The sequence below is a fragment of the Lygodium microphyllum genome, chromosome 21, assembly GCF_053477565.2.
Source record: "Lygodium microphyllum isolate KBCC chromosome 21, Lygodium_microphyllum_v1.1.10, whole genome shotgun sequence".
Lineage (NCBI taxonomy): Eukaryota > Viridiplantae > Streptophyta > Polypodiopsida > Schizaeales > Lygodiaceae > Lygodium > Lygodium microphyllum.
Genome location: NC_141155.1, coordinates 110972495 through 110988840, shown reverse-complemented (window position 1 = coordinate 110988840; position 16346 = coordinate 110972495). Strand labels below are relative to the sequence as shown.

At 40.8% G+C, this 16346-nt stretch overlaps 1 protein-coding gene across 2 annotated transcripts in view; it reads left to right on the top strand.

The window, feature by feature from the left end:
* The window catches only part of LOC148018429 (phosphatidylinositol-glycan biosynthesis class F-like protein), a 79152-nt gene extending 63816 nt beyond the window's left edge, over positions 1 to 15336 (top strand). Inside the window, exons 7-9 of one of the 2 annotated variants that reach the window (XM_087662156.1) lie at positions 14591 to 14699; positions 14843 to 14962; positions 15037 to 15175. In XM_087662156.1, coding sequence (XP_087518282.1) covers positions 14591 to 14699; positions 14843 to 14956 — 223 coding nt within the window. In that variant the 3' untranslated portion in view covers positions 14957 to 14962; positions 15037 to 15175. Of the gene's footprint in view, positions 1 to 14590; positions 14700 to 14842; positions 14963 to 15036 lie in introns of both variants that reach the window. The other variant, XM_087662155.1, reaches the window with a different exon arrangement.
* The last annotated feature ends 1010 nt before the right edge of the window (positions 15337 to 16346 follow it).

The window sequence follows — 16346 nt, the reverse complement described above, 5'->3', positions numbered from 1 at the left end:
TCGTATGTGACATTGGTTCATCCTTCACATGGACCCACATTGGCAATGGCTTTTATCATCTTCTTCCATTGCTCTTGCTTTAGGACATTAAATGCAAGATTTCACTCAATCACCATGGATGCAATTTCAATGTCTGCAAATCATTGCCTTTTTCTAAGGTAACTAATCCACACACATGGCTGGGAGCTTGAGAGAGAGGATTCTCTCTCTGGTGCCGCATGAGCGTGCACTCTTTGTCTTTCATCGGAGCCGAATGTGGAGTCCCCACCACCAATGGTAGAGGCCTCTCTTGCATCAGTTGAAGATACGCCCACATTCAATACTTCCTCATTAGTAGGCATAGGAGTTGGTGCCGATAAGCCACTTTCTCCTCCTCTTGTGGATCCCCTTCTCATCTTCACGAGAATATCATCTGCGATATTTTAAGGGATCTTCTTGCATGGATCAACTTGCCCCCCTGTCTTGCAAAGATATTGGAGAAGCGAGGTTGTACTTGTAGAGTGCTCCTCACAATACTTGCATGTCCAATGGTGGGTGTTAAGACTTCTTGTGTCCCTCTCCATATGGATTGCGTGCAAATTGAAGGCGTTGTGCTTCTCACAAGTCACGGTGCCGATGTCGGATGGAGAGGCCTGAGGGATAGTGTGAAAGAGAGCGAGAGTGAGATGCTTGAGTCTTGACTCTTGAAACTTGAAAGTTGAAACAGAGGGAGAGGCCAAAGGGTTGGGGTAAAGTTGAAAGTGCAAGAGTGTGAGAGAGGGGATGGGAGGTGAAAATGGCAAATGCTTTGATAGGGTGCGGGAAAGAGGAGATACGAGATAAGAATGACAAATCACAAATCAATTCAAGATCCAAGGTAGGGAGATGAGAATGGCAAATGCTTGCCGAATTGGTGTGCAAGCATGGAGGAGAGGCGCATCTTTTGTAGATGAGAGACGGTTCAAATAGTCACAGAGGGGTCAACAATCAAAGAGGGTTGCTAGTTGGATATCCACTCACGAACATAATGATAATGAACTCTATTTCTCGAGCTGATATCCACTCACGAACATAATGATAATGAACTTCTATATGCTTTGTGCACGCATGGAACACTAGGTTACGCGCAAATGCCAAAGCACTCTGACTGTCAATGTAGATAAGTGTCAAAGCTATTTGGTGCACATGAAGATTTGCAAGTAACTTGCGGAGCCAAACACACTCCACTTTGGTTGTGAACGCTACTCTGTACTCAGCTTCACAACTGGAAGTAGCAACTATAGTTTGTTTCTTGTTGAACCAAGAAACAGGAGATGTATTGAAGAAGAAGCGGTGGCCACTATGAGAGACACGAGGATTGAGCTATTTGGTGCACATGAAGATGTGCAAGTAACTTGCAAAGCCAAACACACTCCACTCTGGCTGTGAACTTTGCTATGTGCTCAACTTTAGAATTGGAAGTAGCAATTGTAGTTTGTTTCTTGTTGAACCAAGAAACAAGAGATGTACCCAAGAAAAAGAAGTTGCCACTATGAGAGACACGAGAATCTGAATATCCAGTCCAATCATTGTTAGAATATCCATGCAAAGAGAGTGAAGAATCGGCCTTGTAGAAAAGGCCAAGATCTTGAGTGTCTTTAAGATACCGAAAGACATGCTTCATTGCCTGCCAATGAAGTACTAAAGGGCTGTGCATATATCTGCTCAATTGGGACATAGCAAATTGAAGATCGGACCTCATGTGACATAGATAAATCAAGCATCCAACAGCGTGCTGATATAAAGTACTATCAAAGGATCCGCTACCATCATTAGAAGTGAATCTAAAACTAGGCTCCAAGGGAGTAGATGTGGGCTTACAATCCTCAAACTGAAAACGCTGAAGAAGCTGTCCAATATACTTGGATTGTGTCATAATGATGCCCCTCTCAATGGTGGCAAATTGGATACCCAAATAATAGTGAAGTACACCAAGATTTGTCATGGCAAATGTTTGCTGTAAATCAGCCTTAAACCCTGCAATTTGACCAGCATTGGTCCGAGTAACAAGCATGTCATTGACATAAATCACAAGAATAATAAAATCAAATCCTTGATGTTGAATGTAAAGAGTAGCTTCGGTAGGGCTATTCTGAAATCCAAGATGCAATAGATGAAATGTATGCAGGCATTGTACCGAGGCCATGGAGCTTGCTTTAAACCATACAAAGCCTTCTTGAGATGATAGACTTTGTGCTCAAAGCCTTTATTTGTAAATCCTTGAGGGTGAGAAACATAAACCTCTTCGGTGAGATATCCATGGAGAAATGCCGTCTTGATATCCAATTGATGCACCTCCCAATGAAAGTGGGTAGTAAGGGCAATAATACTCCTAATGGTAGTAATGTGAGAGGTAGGGGCAAAAGTCTCCTCAAAGTCGATTGCTTGTTGTTGGGCATAGCCCTTGGCAACAAGCCAAGCTTTGTACGTGTCAATAGAACCATCTAACTTTCTTTTAATTTTATAAACCAATTTGGTACCTATGGCATGCTTGCCATGAGGCAAGTCACATAGATCCCAAGTGTCATTTTGATTGATAGAATCAATCTCTGCCTTCATTGCTTCCACCCAACCATCATCTAAAAAAGCATCTTTATAACATAGGGGTTCTTGATCGTTGGATGCTTGAGCTTAATGATCACTTGATAAGACTCAAAAGATATAGAGAAAGGCCTTGATCAGTGCTAGAAAGGTTAGGCTTTATCAGAGAAACAACAAGAGTGATGCATACCTCAATGAGAGTGGTTGCCATGAGAGCTGTCAATAATGCTCTCTTCTCAAGTTGAAGTAAATGTCAATAACGCTCCTTGAATATCTACTTTGATACTAGTTGAAAGGTTGAGTTGGATTTAGAGCACAACCAAAAGCAAGAGGAAGTAAGAGCTACGAAGGTTCAAGTAGTAAGAGAGAGCAAGACAATATGTGGGAACTCTAACAATCACAATTTGTGACGTACCTTCCCTTATTCTATTGTCAAACAAAGAATAAATAATAAATAATAAAGTGACAATGCTTTGTGACGAGTGTAGGATATGCATGCAATAAGTACAAGTAAATGTAGCTGGCTAGGTACTTGCAGCCTTTAATTCCCAATAGGGTGATCATGGCTCTCTAGTGTCTATACTATCAACCAATTTGTGTCTTTGTTTAGTTCTACTAGTCGCTATAGCTTCGTCTATGTAGCTTTATGGTGGTTTTCATATGGTCAAGAGCTATGCTGTCGTAGCACCCTCTATGGTTTTGACATCTCTTGTTGATCATTAGCTCATGGTCTACACAGTTTTATGGTTGTATTTAAAGTTTTTTCAATAGGGTTCGTAGTCTCTATGCCTTCCATTTGTTTTATACAATCTTCATCATAATCCACAAATTAATACCAATGCACATACAAGAAGATTATCTTGATCCTTGGGAGTAGAGGCTTGTATGCAGGCATCCAAGGGAAGGCAGTTTGCTGTCCCAAAGAGTGTCTAACAGCCAGCGAGGGACTCTTTTAGGCTGCTGAATTTCAGCCCTTGTATGCTCCCATTTTTCAGAAATAGGGGGTTGCTCTTCAGACAAGGTATCATGATGTTGTTGTGGTTGTAAATCTGGCTGAAAAGATTTCTGTAATATATATGTAGATGGTGGAAATGAAGGCTGAGAAGAAGGATCAGCCATGGAACCATTATGGAAAAGCGGTAGTAAGCTGTCAAAGATGCTTGAAGCATCAATAGTAGGCTGTTTTTAACAGTCCAGCAAGGGATGAGAAGCATTTTCAGCAAAGATAACATCTCTGTTGACAATAACCTTGCTTGTAGAGGGTTGATAAAGACAATACTCTTTACTTTCGGACTATATCCAATAAATACGCAGGTAACAGCCTTATCATCCAGCTTATGTCTTTTTTGAGAAGGCACATGAGCATACGCCAATGATCTGAAAGTCCTCATATGAGAGAGAGAAGGCTTGGAGCTAGTCCGTGTCTTATAAGGAGTGATGGTGCATAAAGCTCTTGTGGGACACCTACTCAAAACATAAGTGGCACATAGAATAGCATCGAACCAAAAGAAATTAGACAAATTCTTACTCTTCAACATGCATCTTGCCATCTACATGAGTAATCTATTCTTTTGCTCTGCCGCTCCATTTTGTCGTGGGGTACTAAGGAACGGTGCATTGATGATGAATTCCTCGAGATGCAAGATACTCTGAAAACTGTTTGGAAAGATATTCACCCCCCATTGGCGTGAAGGGTCCAAATGCGAAAGCTGCTTTGGTTTTTCACCGTACCAATAAAAGCCTTGAAGCAAGATAAGACTTCAGCCTTAGATTTCAGCCTGTATACCCAAGTAGATTGGGATTTTCCATCTATGAATGTGACAAAATACAAAAATCCACCAATGGATTTGGTCCGCATGTAACCACAAACATCATTGCGAAGGAGATGCAAAATAGATGACGAATGAACATGAGAATCCTTAGGAAAGAAGAATCGATGCATCTTACCAAGTAAACAACTTTCACAAATGTGATTTGGTGGCAAGTGAATTTTTGAAATATCTTTGACCTTATCCTCTGGCTAGAGATTCATCAATGCTTGATAGTTTATGTGACCAAGCCTCTGATGCCATAAATGTGTATCATGAAAAGATTCCTTTGTTAATAAGGCACTATCAAAATAGGATTTTCAGCAAGTTGTTGATCATACATATCAAGACGATAGAGACCTTTAGTGAGGGTGCCTATCAAGATAATGGAATAAGAACTTTTATCATTATATACCGCACATTGGGGGCTGTAAAAAACAGCACAAAACCCGGAAGTAGCAATGGCTGAATTGGAGATAAGATTCTTCTTGATGCTCGGCCATAGTTGCCTTCGTACGTCGTACGGACATGTTCGTATGGTACAAACCATATGGTACTATATGGTACGTATCCGTATGAATTCATACAACTTTTTGGGCTTATTTGGGCCACGTCACTTGTGCGTCATCAATCCCACGTCACACATTTTCTGTGCCCCGCTTTTACTCCGCCTGCCTGCGTGGCACTTTTTGGGGGATGGGAAGCCTTGGATACCTCACCCCACCCCCTTTTCTAGCCATGCACTCCCCTCCCCAACCCTCTTTGGATTCCTTCTAGCTGGCAGTCCTCTCTTTGACCGTTGACCCCTCTTTGAGTGTTTGAACTTTGACCCATGGTGCTCCTCTCCTCCATGCTTCCACACCAATTTAGCAAGCACTGGTGACTTACCATTCTCATCTTCCTCTCTTGGATCTTGATTCTTGAATGGACTTGTGATTTGTCATTCTCGAATCTCACCTCCCATCCCCTCTTTTTCGCACCCTATCGAAGCATTTGCCATTCTCAAATCTCATCTCCCATCCCCTCTATCCCGCACCCTATCAAAGCATTTGCCATTCTCATCTCCCATCCCCTCTCTCTCACTCTCGCTCTTTCAACTTTACTCCAACCCTCGAGCCTCTCAAATTTCCCTCTCAACTTTCAAGAGTCGAGACTCAAGCATCTCTCTCTCTCTCTCTCTCTCTCTCTAGATGCCCAGTGTACTACGAAATCCGGGGACACTTCCACTACCTATTCAGCGAAGGATTCAGACCACTCTCCAAGGTGATGGAATTCAAAGACCAGAGATGCCTGGGGCTCTTTCTACTGGAAATACGACGCCACAGAGACCACCTCCTACGAACCATGGAGCAAAGACAAGGAGCCACCAACCAACGCACACTCAACGACTTCTACCAAATACCAGCTACCCTCCCCACCACCCAGCCCCCACCAGCCCAACCGGCCTCCCGACCCCCGGGGACCACCTTAGAAATAGCCACAGTGAGAGGTAAAGCCCGGCGCCCACGCCTCGTCGGCCCCCGTCCCTGTAGAAGACACATGTCGAAGATACAAGGGATACTACGCCGCCATCGGAGGGCCCTACCCTGCCGCTTTAGTCTCTCCATGCTAGATCGACCCATGCGGGACATCCTAGGATGAACACCCCAGGAGCAGTTCCACACCGCACAGGGAGTACCTCTAGATTGTATCTAGTTCATACATCATTTTGTACCTACTCAATTTAGTTCAACATAGCATAAACAGTAGCTTTACTGGGACTTTTGAAATCTCCCAGACATTTGTATGCAACATTTTGATCTCATAGGCTAACTTGGCCTGTTGTAGACGTTAATATAACTTTCTTTCTTTCTTTCTTTCTTTCTATCCGTCATCGGCACCATGACTCGTGAGAAGCATGAGGCCTTCAATTTGCATATGATCCATGTGGAGAGGGATACAAAGAAGTCCAACTCCCACCATTGGACATGCAAGTATTACAGGAAGCGCTATACAAGTGATGCAACTCGGCTTCTCCAACATCTTTCCAAGACGGGAGCCAAGTTGCTCCATGCAAGATCCCTCAAAACATTGTGGAGAAGATTCTCACCAAGGTAAGAGGGGGATCCACAAGAGGAGGAAGAAGTGACTTATTGGCACCAACTCCTATGCCTACTAACGAGGAAGCATTCAATGTGGACGTATCTTCAACCGATGCGAGAGAGGTCTCTACCGTTGGTGGTGGGGGCTCCACATTTGCATACGGCTCCAGTAAAAGATAAAGAGTGGAGGCTCATCGGTGCTGGAGAGACAATCGTCTCTCTCTCAAGCTCCCGGTCATGTGCGTGGACCGGTTGCCTTTCTTAGAGAAAGGAAACGACTTGCGGACATTGAAATTGCACGCACAGTGATTGAGTGCAATCTTACATTCAATGTCCTAAAGCAAGAGCAATGGAAGAAGAAGGTGGTAAAAGCCATTGCCAACGTGGATCCATGTGAAGGATGGATCGGTATCACATACAACGACATGAGAACGAGAAAGATTGATGAAGAGAAGGAGAGGATTGATAGAGCCCTTGATCCTATTTGGGCCGCATGGATCAAATATGGTTGCTCCATTCTCACCAACGGATGGAGTGATCGTAAGAAATGGGGCATCATCAATATACTTGTCTCATGTCCACTCGGCACTTACTTTTTACAGGCCATAGATACTGGCAAGAGTGAGAGAAAAACGACGGCCGCATTCATCTACCGCTACATTCAACAAGCTGTCATTAAGGTGTACATTGCAATTTACATTTTAAATTTGTTTCACTTTCTTTCATTATAATAATATCATGATTTATAATTGAAATTTGATTTATACATAACTTGTAATTTGTAAATTGTGATTGTAAGTGGGCCCCTCAAATGTGATGCAAGTTGTTACCGACAATGCATTGAATTGTCGGCGCATAGGCCGTTTGCTTAAGGCGGAGTTCCCTACGATTGTGTGGACTCCATGTGCAAGTCATTGTTTAGACTTGCTCATGGAGGACATTGGAAAGCTCAAGTGGGTGAAGAGGGTGGTCCGCAAAGCTACATCAATTGCAAATTCTTCACAGTAAAGGTAAAGGTACTTGCGATGTATCATGAGGATAGCACACTGGAGTTGAAGAAGCCTTTTTCAACTCGCTTTACTTACATGTTGTTATTGCTAGAGTGCCTTTATGAGGTGCAATCCACCTTGTGCCAGACAATGGTATCCACTCTATGGAATGAGTGGGATGAGCAGGAGACAAAGGAGGCCAAAGCCATGCAGCACTTGTGCCTTAATGAGCAGTTTTGGCAAAAATTCCGTGCCATTGTCATTGTCGTGACTCCCTTTTATAGGGTGTGACGTATGAGTGATTGCCAGGGGTCCACCATGGGCCTTCTCTTTCACTTCTTTAGAGCGGCATTGGTGGAGGCACGTGCTTGTACAGTGATCACAAAGACATAGCGTGCACATGTTTTAGAGATAGCAGAGAGGAGATGGGCGTGGATGCATAAGCCCATCCATGGTTTTGCCACATTGGTAGATCCGGCCTACAAGTCACCGGCAGCCATGGATGATAGAGAGTTACGTTTAGACCAGCTTGCTTATTTGACTCATGTGGTCCTTGTGGATGACCACAATGCAGTGCTAGAGAAGCTAAGATGCTATGCATATCAGAGAGAGCATGTGGCTTTTGCTTCTTCCACTTGTTGGAGGAGAGAGTCACTTGTGAAGCTTTTATTTTTATGCCAAAACTTTGGATATGCACTGGAGACCCTTCAGCTCTTAGCTATGAGGGTCCTTGCCCAAGATTGCTCTTCGAGTGCATGTGAGAGAAACCGAAGTGCTTATTCTCTCATTCACACAAAGATTCGTAATCGGCTTAGCACACGACAGTTAGAGCGGCTAGTCTATTGCCGCACTAACTTACGTATGATGAGGGTTATGATGAGCATGGGTAGTCCGAAGCAGGTAAGGGTTAAACACTTAACCATAACATTTAAAATTTGTTGTTTTAACTTTTAAACTTTAAACTCTGAAGTTTAAACTTTATACTTTACAATTTAGATTTTAGCATTTACAATGATCAATCTTACATGCATTACTGCATTGTGTAGATGAATGTTGATACATTCAAGTTGATGGGCGACACTCTTCCAAGTATACATAAGGAGGTGGACGAGGAGGAGATGATTTTTGCAATGCTATATAGAGAGCTTATAGCGGCAGATACTCGTGACACTCGTAGTCAGCGTGCTTGTGGGTGAGGAGTTCGAGTAGGTGGTAGCAGGGGCATGGTCATTCGACGCCCTCCATCATCGAGAAGGGGTGGTTCGAGTGGCTTGCAGACATATGTAAGATGAGGCTCTAGTAGCTCACATCCTGTGCCTCATGATGACATTCCATGCTTGCCTACACGGCCGCCACCTAGGGAGCGATCATTTGATGATGATGGCAACCTCATCAGTGAAGATGAGTATGAGTGTGTCTCATAATCTGATGTCGAGGAGTCATCTTCAAACTCTCTTGATGAGCCCCAGATGGTTCTAATGATGATGATAGTGATACCTCATCATAGATTCATATGACACAAGTCTCTCTTTTTTTTTTAATCAGATATATTAGATTGTAGTTGTATCGCATGTTTTGCATAGCCCATGTGACCACAATGGTCACCCTCATGTATTCATCTTATTTTGTAATGAAATGGCTATTTTCACTTTAAACATGTATTCTATGATCTATCATTTAATGATTTTTTATTTTTGTTATTTAAAAAATCATCTCTTTTTTTTCGTACTAACATCGTACCGTACCTTATAAAATCATAAAGTACTAATTAGTACCATATTTTATCGTACCATACCGTATCGTACCTTTCGTACCTGACAACTATGTGCTCGGCACATAGAGAACATCATGCAATGTCAAAGGAGTGCCCAAGACAGAGACAACCTACACATGTCCAATGCCTTTAGTTGCATAAGACGCATTGTTAGCACACGTAACTATACCCCCCTTAGGTACATCCAAGACATGAAAATAATGTCCGGCAAGAGGTAAAGTGCTTAGATGCATCACTATTGAAATACCAAGTAGAAGCCACATCAATAATAGAAAAACAAGCATTATGAATAGAAGGATTATATTGACACTAAATGAAAAAGGTATAATCCTTGATTTGAGAATAGTTCGCAGTCTCATATATAAGAGCAAGATTGGACTCCTTCTCTGATGCAATGTGCTCATGACATTTAGTGATGTCTTGCCTTGTTTTCTAACAATAATTACACCTCTTAGCTTTGTTGATTGGACCCTTGGAAGGATTGGAAGAGGATTGGACCAGCATGGAAGTCTTTGATGTAGAAAAGGGGTGGAGGAAGAAGGATGACCAGCATGAAAGTTTAATGTTTTTGACCAACAACCTTGTTTTTTAGCTTGCATTTGGTTTTTCCACGATGATGGGTAAAGGCCTGTTCGGTTGCCATGGTAGCATTGCGGTTGAGAGAGCTTCTCTCCTCCTGTAACAATAGAGACACAAGTTGGTCAAAGTTGTAGGTAGCTTGGTCACCCATAGTTACCAACCGCAAGGTAGTAGCAAAACCTTGGCATGACTTCAGTAGACCATTAAGAGTGATGGAAACAAGCTGGTTATCAAGAACTTTTTCATCAATATTTATAACCGCTCAATAAGATCTTTGATGTTGGTGAGATAGGCATCCATATTACCTTCTTCCATGCGTACGTCTTCCAGTTGCTTAAGTAGGTAAGCAACACGTCCTTCATTGCACACTTGATATAATGATGCAAGCTTATCCCATGCTTCCTTGGATGTCTTGCATGATCCTATGTATAGAATGATAGTTGGAGAGACTAGCCTTTACTCGCTATTGTTGGCAATATGCCATAGATTCTTTGCGACAAGAACATGTCACATCATGTAAGCCCACATTGGATAATTGGTGCCGTTGAACTTGTCGTCAGCGCCAAGCATGCCTAACAAATCATTCTTATTATTTTCCATGAGTGATGATCAGCAATAATAAATCATTGATAGAAGATATGCTGCCCGCCTCAATGAAGTCGAATAATATAAATAATAATAATCTCTCTTGTTGCTTTTTTTGTTGAGGAGAGAGAAAAATATGCAAAAAATAATTACTTTCAAGAAGAAATATTACTCGATAAAGGCGGTAATCAGCAATATGCTGAAATTAGAGATTAATGGCTGGAAATGCTCCAATAATGTGGACAGCAGCTGAATATACTGAAAATTTGCTCAGTAATACACCAAAATGAATGTTGACAAAGAACAGGGCCAGCAGCCTTATAATATGATTTTGGAGTGTATCGAGGGCCAAGAAGATGAATTGAGGCAAAACCCCAATTTTTGGGTGCCTTGGTAGTGGAATTGGGCAAAAACTCCAAAATTTACCCAAACAATGAAGAGAATTTGTGTAAAATTATTACCCAATTAATGCCGAATGCCGAATCTTAAGCTTCATTAAGCCTTGATATTGATGAAATTTGACAAATTTCAGAAAAGCCCCAAATTTTTTGAAGAAATTGGCATGAAATTGGCTCAAATGATGAAAAGTCCCAAATTTTATTGGGAAATTGAAGAGAAATTTGATCATCTTTGTAAAAACTTTACCCAAAAGATACCGAAAGTCACGCGTGATGATGAATTTTCCCTCAGTGTTGATTAAGAAAGTCTAATTTTAGAAAATCTCCAAATCTCTTAAAAAATTTTGGGTGAAAGCTTAGGAAAGCCCCAAATTTTCTGTGTGAATTTGCAGTTGGATTGAGAGATCCCCCCACCCCTTTTTTAAAAAAAGGCCCAATTTTGCTTAAGTTGTCACATGCTCTTGGAGGCCTCCAAACTGGTGTCACCTGCTGTAGAAATGGTCCATGATGCTTGCAAATCACATTAGCAACATCTCCTTGCTCTTTAACAACCTCCTCCTCCTCTCACAATGGTTATAATAGACTTTCGCTAGCCCCCAAAAACGTTTTTTCCACTTACATGGGTAAATTTCCCCAACTACAGCCTTCTAATCTCATTTTCTGGCATTATCTAGCTTGTTAAATTAATATTCAATAGATTATTTCTTAAATTCAATTTAATAGTTATTCTAGTGCCGAAAGAATAATTCCATAGGCCAATAATTAAATTGTCATTAATTAATTAATTAATGCATTGTCTCTAATGTTACCACTGATAGTAGTAGTCAATAATTTTGTCTTTGCAAAAATCTAACACCAAGTGCCATCTAGTACTTGTCAAGCATAACTCACTATAACTTTTGCATTTGCTATCAACTTATATTTCGATGTCTTGTGTCCCACATTGTGAAATAATTAACTTGCATCTCACATGTGCAAGTCACAATAGTACATTTAATTAAATGCTAAGCAAAGCAATAAAATTTCATGTCCTCGTGACATACTCCCTCACTGAGTGGATGCATTTACTTTGTTACCTTCATTGATGACTATGCACATCACACTTGGGTGGCTGGCTTGAAGGCAAAGTCAGAGATATTCTCATGCTTTCAACATTTTATTGCCATGGTTGAAAGCTTGAGTAGCTAGAAATTTGTTACTCTTTGCTTTGACAAAGGAGGGAAGTGCATGTCAAAGGGTTTGCAACATTTCTTTCTTGTACGGATATTATTCATCAATGAACTATGCCTTATATATTGCAAGAGAATGGTATTGCTGAGCAGAAGAATAGATCGCTTGTGAAAATGGTTGGACAAAAATCTTTGCTCGATAAGTTTTTGGTTGGATATGATTCATACAGCTTGCTATGTGCTGAATTGTTCATCTACTTGGGCATTAAAGACTATCATGCCTTATGAGGCATGGAATGGCAAAAAGCTAGTGGTTGCACATATGCGTGCTTTTGGATGTCTTACCTACGCTCATGTCCCATCTTAAACGAGACACAAGTTGTAGGACAAAGTGATTAGTATGTTCTTTTTGTGTATTAAGAGTAAAGACTATCAACATATTTGTTGGGTATGAAAGGTACAGTAAAGTACGGCTCAAATAAATACAATACTAAATGGTACCTTAAGATTTTATAAGGTATGGTATGATATTATATGAGAAAAGAAGTTACTTGATTTTTTTAAAAGACTATGAATGATAGAATACATGTTTAAAGTGAAAATAGCAGTGCCATTACAAAGTAAGATGAATACATGAGATTAAAAGCCAAAATCGGCATATACTAGGGCTTGGACCCTTGCGATTGCATGTCCAACATGCGATACAAGTAGTGCATACAAGAGAGAGGCCTATAAGAAAACATTACTACCATCATCATTATCAAGATCAACGGAATGTTCATCAAGAGAGTCTGAAGATGACGCCTCGGCATCGGAATGTGAGACACTCTCATTTATCCTTACTGGTTAGGTTACTGTCATTTTCAAATTATGGCTCCCTAGGCAATGGCTATATAGGTAGGGGGGATGCCATCATGAGGTACGGGATGGGAGCTACTGGAGCCTTGCCTCACATATATCTCCAAGCCACTCCGACCACCTCTTCTCAATATCAGAGGGCCCCATGGGCCATGCTTCTTCTACCCTCTACTCAAACTCCTCACCCACGAGTACACTGACTAAAAGTGTCACAAGTATCTGTTGCTATAAGCTCGCTATAGAGTTCCGCAAAGATTTCCTCATCCACCTCCTAATGTATACTTGAAACCCTTCAACTTAAATGTATCAGCATTCACCTATACAATGCACAAAAGATTATAAACTAAATTGTCAAGTATGAGGTTCAAAATAACAAATTTTAAAATTTATGGTCAAGTGTTTACCTACTTTAGACTACCCATGTTGATCATATCCCTCATCCTACGTAAGTTAGTATGCCAATAGACTAGCCACTCTAACTGTCATGTGCTAAGCTGATTGTGAATCTTCGTGTGAAAGAGAGAATAGTCACTCTAGTTTCTCTCGCATGCACTGGAAGAGCAATCTTGAGCAAGGACTCTCATGGCTAAGGGCTGAGGATTCTCCAATACGTATCCAAAAGCTTACCACCAAAAGAGAGGCTTCAGGAGTGACTCTCTCCTTCAACAAGTGGGAGAAGCAAATGCCTCATACCTCTCTGATCTGCATAGTATCCTAGCTCCTTGAACACTGCCCAACGCCCATCCTGCTGCCATCACCATCACCATTTGTTGTGTCTGCTGCTGAAGGCATGCTGCATGCTCTTTCACCCCCTTTGACAATATCTATCTTCAATACAGAGAGTAGCCAAATTGGAATGAAGAGAGGCCTTTTACCTCCTAAGCTGTCACATATCAAATCTGCCAAGTGATGATGCTGGCAACATTAAACACTCAGGCAAACTTATTCTTGCTCTATGAACTAGACGACATTGTTAGGTTTTTCGATGATACTGCAATCTATCCTCTGTAAAGTGGGGTCTCTGCTGAAAATTCATAGTGCTTTTTGGGCTAGAGCCAACTGAGAACTACATGTGTTGCACCTCAATTTAGGGACTAGCTGGTTTGGGCTGCTGGATAATCTACAGCGATCTTTAACCAGATCACCTGAGCTGCCTGACAACCATACAAACAATGCTGTGGTCAGCTGTAACAACTTTGGTTCTTTCCCATTGGAGCCAGCTGCCGATCAGCGAGCTACTTTGAAACATAAGCCAAAAAAAGTCACGATCCCATAATCTATACAAAAATTCTACTAAAAATGCCGTGTTTGTCTTGCTCTCAGCCCTCCAACTTTGATCCTGCTGCCACTTTACCCAAGAATCAACTGTGGCAGAGTAGTCTAAAAACAGGAGTGTGGGGAGGTAAGTGTACTAAATGCAAATGGTACTTACTCAAAATGTTTTTGTGAGACGAAATAGTGCTAGGTCTCAATTATGACCAAGTTCCACAAACTTCTGGTCTTGTAAAATTGTTCCATGTGTCACATGCTTCCACTTCACTGCACAAAAGCTCAAGAAAATATTTTGATTGAAATATGAGACAGATTTTCAGCATGTATTTGGCAGCTTGATTGACGTATGTGGAAGTTGGCCAATCTAAATCTCATGATTTTGTTGAAATTAGAGCATTTCTCCTGTTTTATTGTTTTGTTGAAATTAGAGTCTTTTTAAAAACATGAAAAAGAAATTTTATGGAAGATAAGACACAAATCTTATGGCATTGGATTTGGTCTTGTTCAAACTGAATCAGGCCAAGAGGTGGTCTGGAGTATTCAATCTGTGTACCAGCACATGGAGCTATTGTAGGAGCATGGTTTGGTGCCTGGCCAATGCCCTTGGATTGGGAAAGACCGTGGCAGGTACGTGACTATCTATCTTATTGACTTCTGTTCTAGGTCAACCACAAAAACTTGAGGTTTCTATGAACAGTAAATCATGAACAAACAATTCAATATTTGGACCATTTTCCTCATGTTTGAAATGCAGCATGTTTGAAATGCAGGAATGGCCAATTTCTGTGACATATGGCATGGCAGGGGGGTATATCATAGGATCAATTCTGTCTTTTTCTCTGTTTCTCTGGACCAGGGGGGAAAATGGAAAGAAGCAAGATTAAAATCTGGTACACATCTACATGGAGCTAATTTAGGCTATCAGAGAGAAAGGCCTAACAGTTCCTCCTTTTGACAATTGCAGGTGAAAAGTTTTCCAATAGATTTTAATCACAAGATTAACAAAGAGGGGGAGTGTGCCAGATTTTTGGCATGCTCGTCAGCCAGTGAGTTAGGTATGAAGAGAGGTGACATTTCCTCAAGTTTTTTTGTGAGAAAATCCCAAAATGAAGTGTGCAGAAATATTTGGTTGAATGACAGTCACTCGAGGTGTAAAGTGCTGATTATTATCTCTCTCTCTCTCTCTCTCTCTCTCTCTCTGCACTTCTGATCTTATGATGTCTTTAGTATTAAATTTATTCGATTGTCTTTTTAATTTACACAATATTCTGTTTTTCAAAAATATTTACGAGTTTGTAAATGCTGAGATGTACTGAGGGCTGCTTGGCCAACCAAGCAAGGCCAAAGAGAACTTGATGGAAGCATGTTGACATGCTAGACTTTTTTCGCTTAGCAGCAGTGATAGTTGAAAAAAATGGGGGGGTGGAAAATTTTTGTTGTCCATCATACATTGAGTCAAGAGCTTTCCATTGGTATGTATCATGATAGGAAGTTTTACATCATGGGCCACATCCAAAATTGTGGTAGCTAGCATTGTTCATGGACATGCTACTGTGCGATAAGTTAGCATGCTTCTTTAACTAGGACATAATCAAAGAAGCAATAGAGCTACTAAAAGACTTTGCAAAGGAGGTACAATTAGAGTTTGGTAACTTTGGAGTTTGGAAACATGGAAGAGTTGATGTATCAAAGCAATCAAAATGTTTCAAGAAAACCAAACTAATGGATCACATATGAACTTACACTAGGTGCAACTCTAAGTGCAACAATGTGAAATTGTGAAGATGAAAGGAGGGAAATTTGACAATTTAATGAGGTGGCAAAGTTATCATAGAGGAGTTAAAAAAGCATTAAGTTGCTTTTGGGGCAAATGGGTAGCTTACTAAGGTGGCATAGTTATTATAGAGTTTAGAAAGCCTAGTTAGTGTTTTTCTTTGTGCTAATGGCACCCTAGAGTGACTTTGTTTTGTATCTATGGTTACTTGAAAAGTTGATTATAACTAAAAGCTTTGGTTTGTATTTCTCTCTTGTACACCTTTGAGGTTTGTAAAAAGATGTTAACACAACTCTTCTTTTTCGTGAAGATAATTGAATTAAGTAGTAAATATTTACATCAAACCATCAAGTCAACATTCTCTTTGTATCTCTTACATTCTATTACATCAAACCATCATGTGAGCATACTTTGTCTCTCTTACACTCTCTATAGAATATTTACATGGAACCTACAGGCTCTCAGAACAACCTATGACATGACCAATTCTAATAAATCAC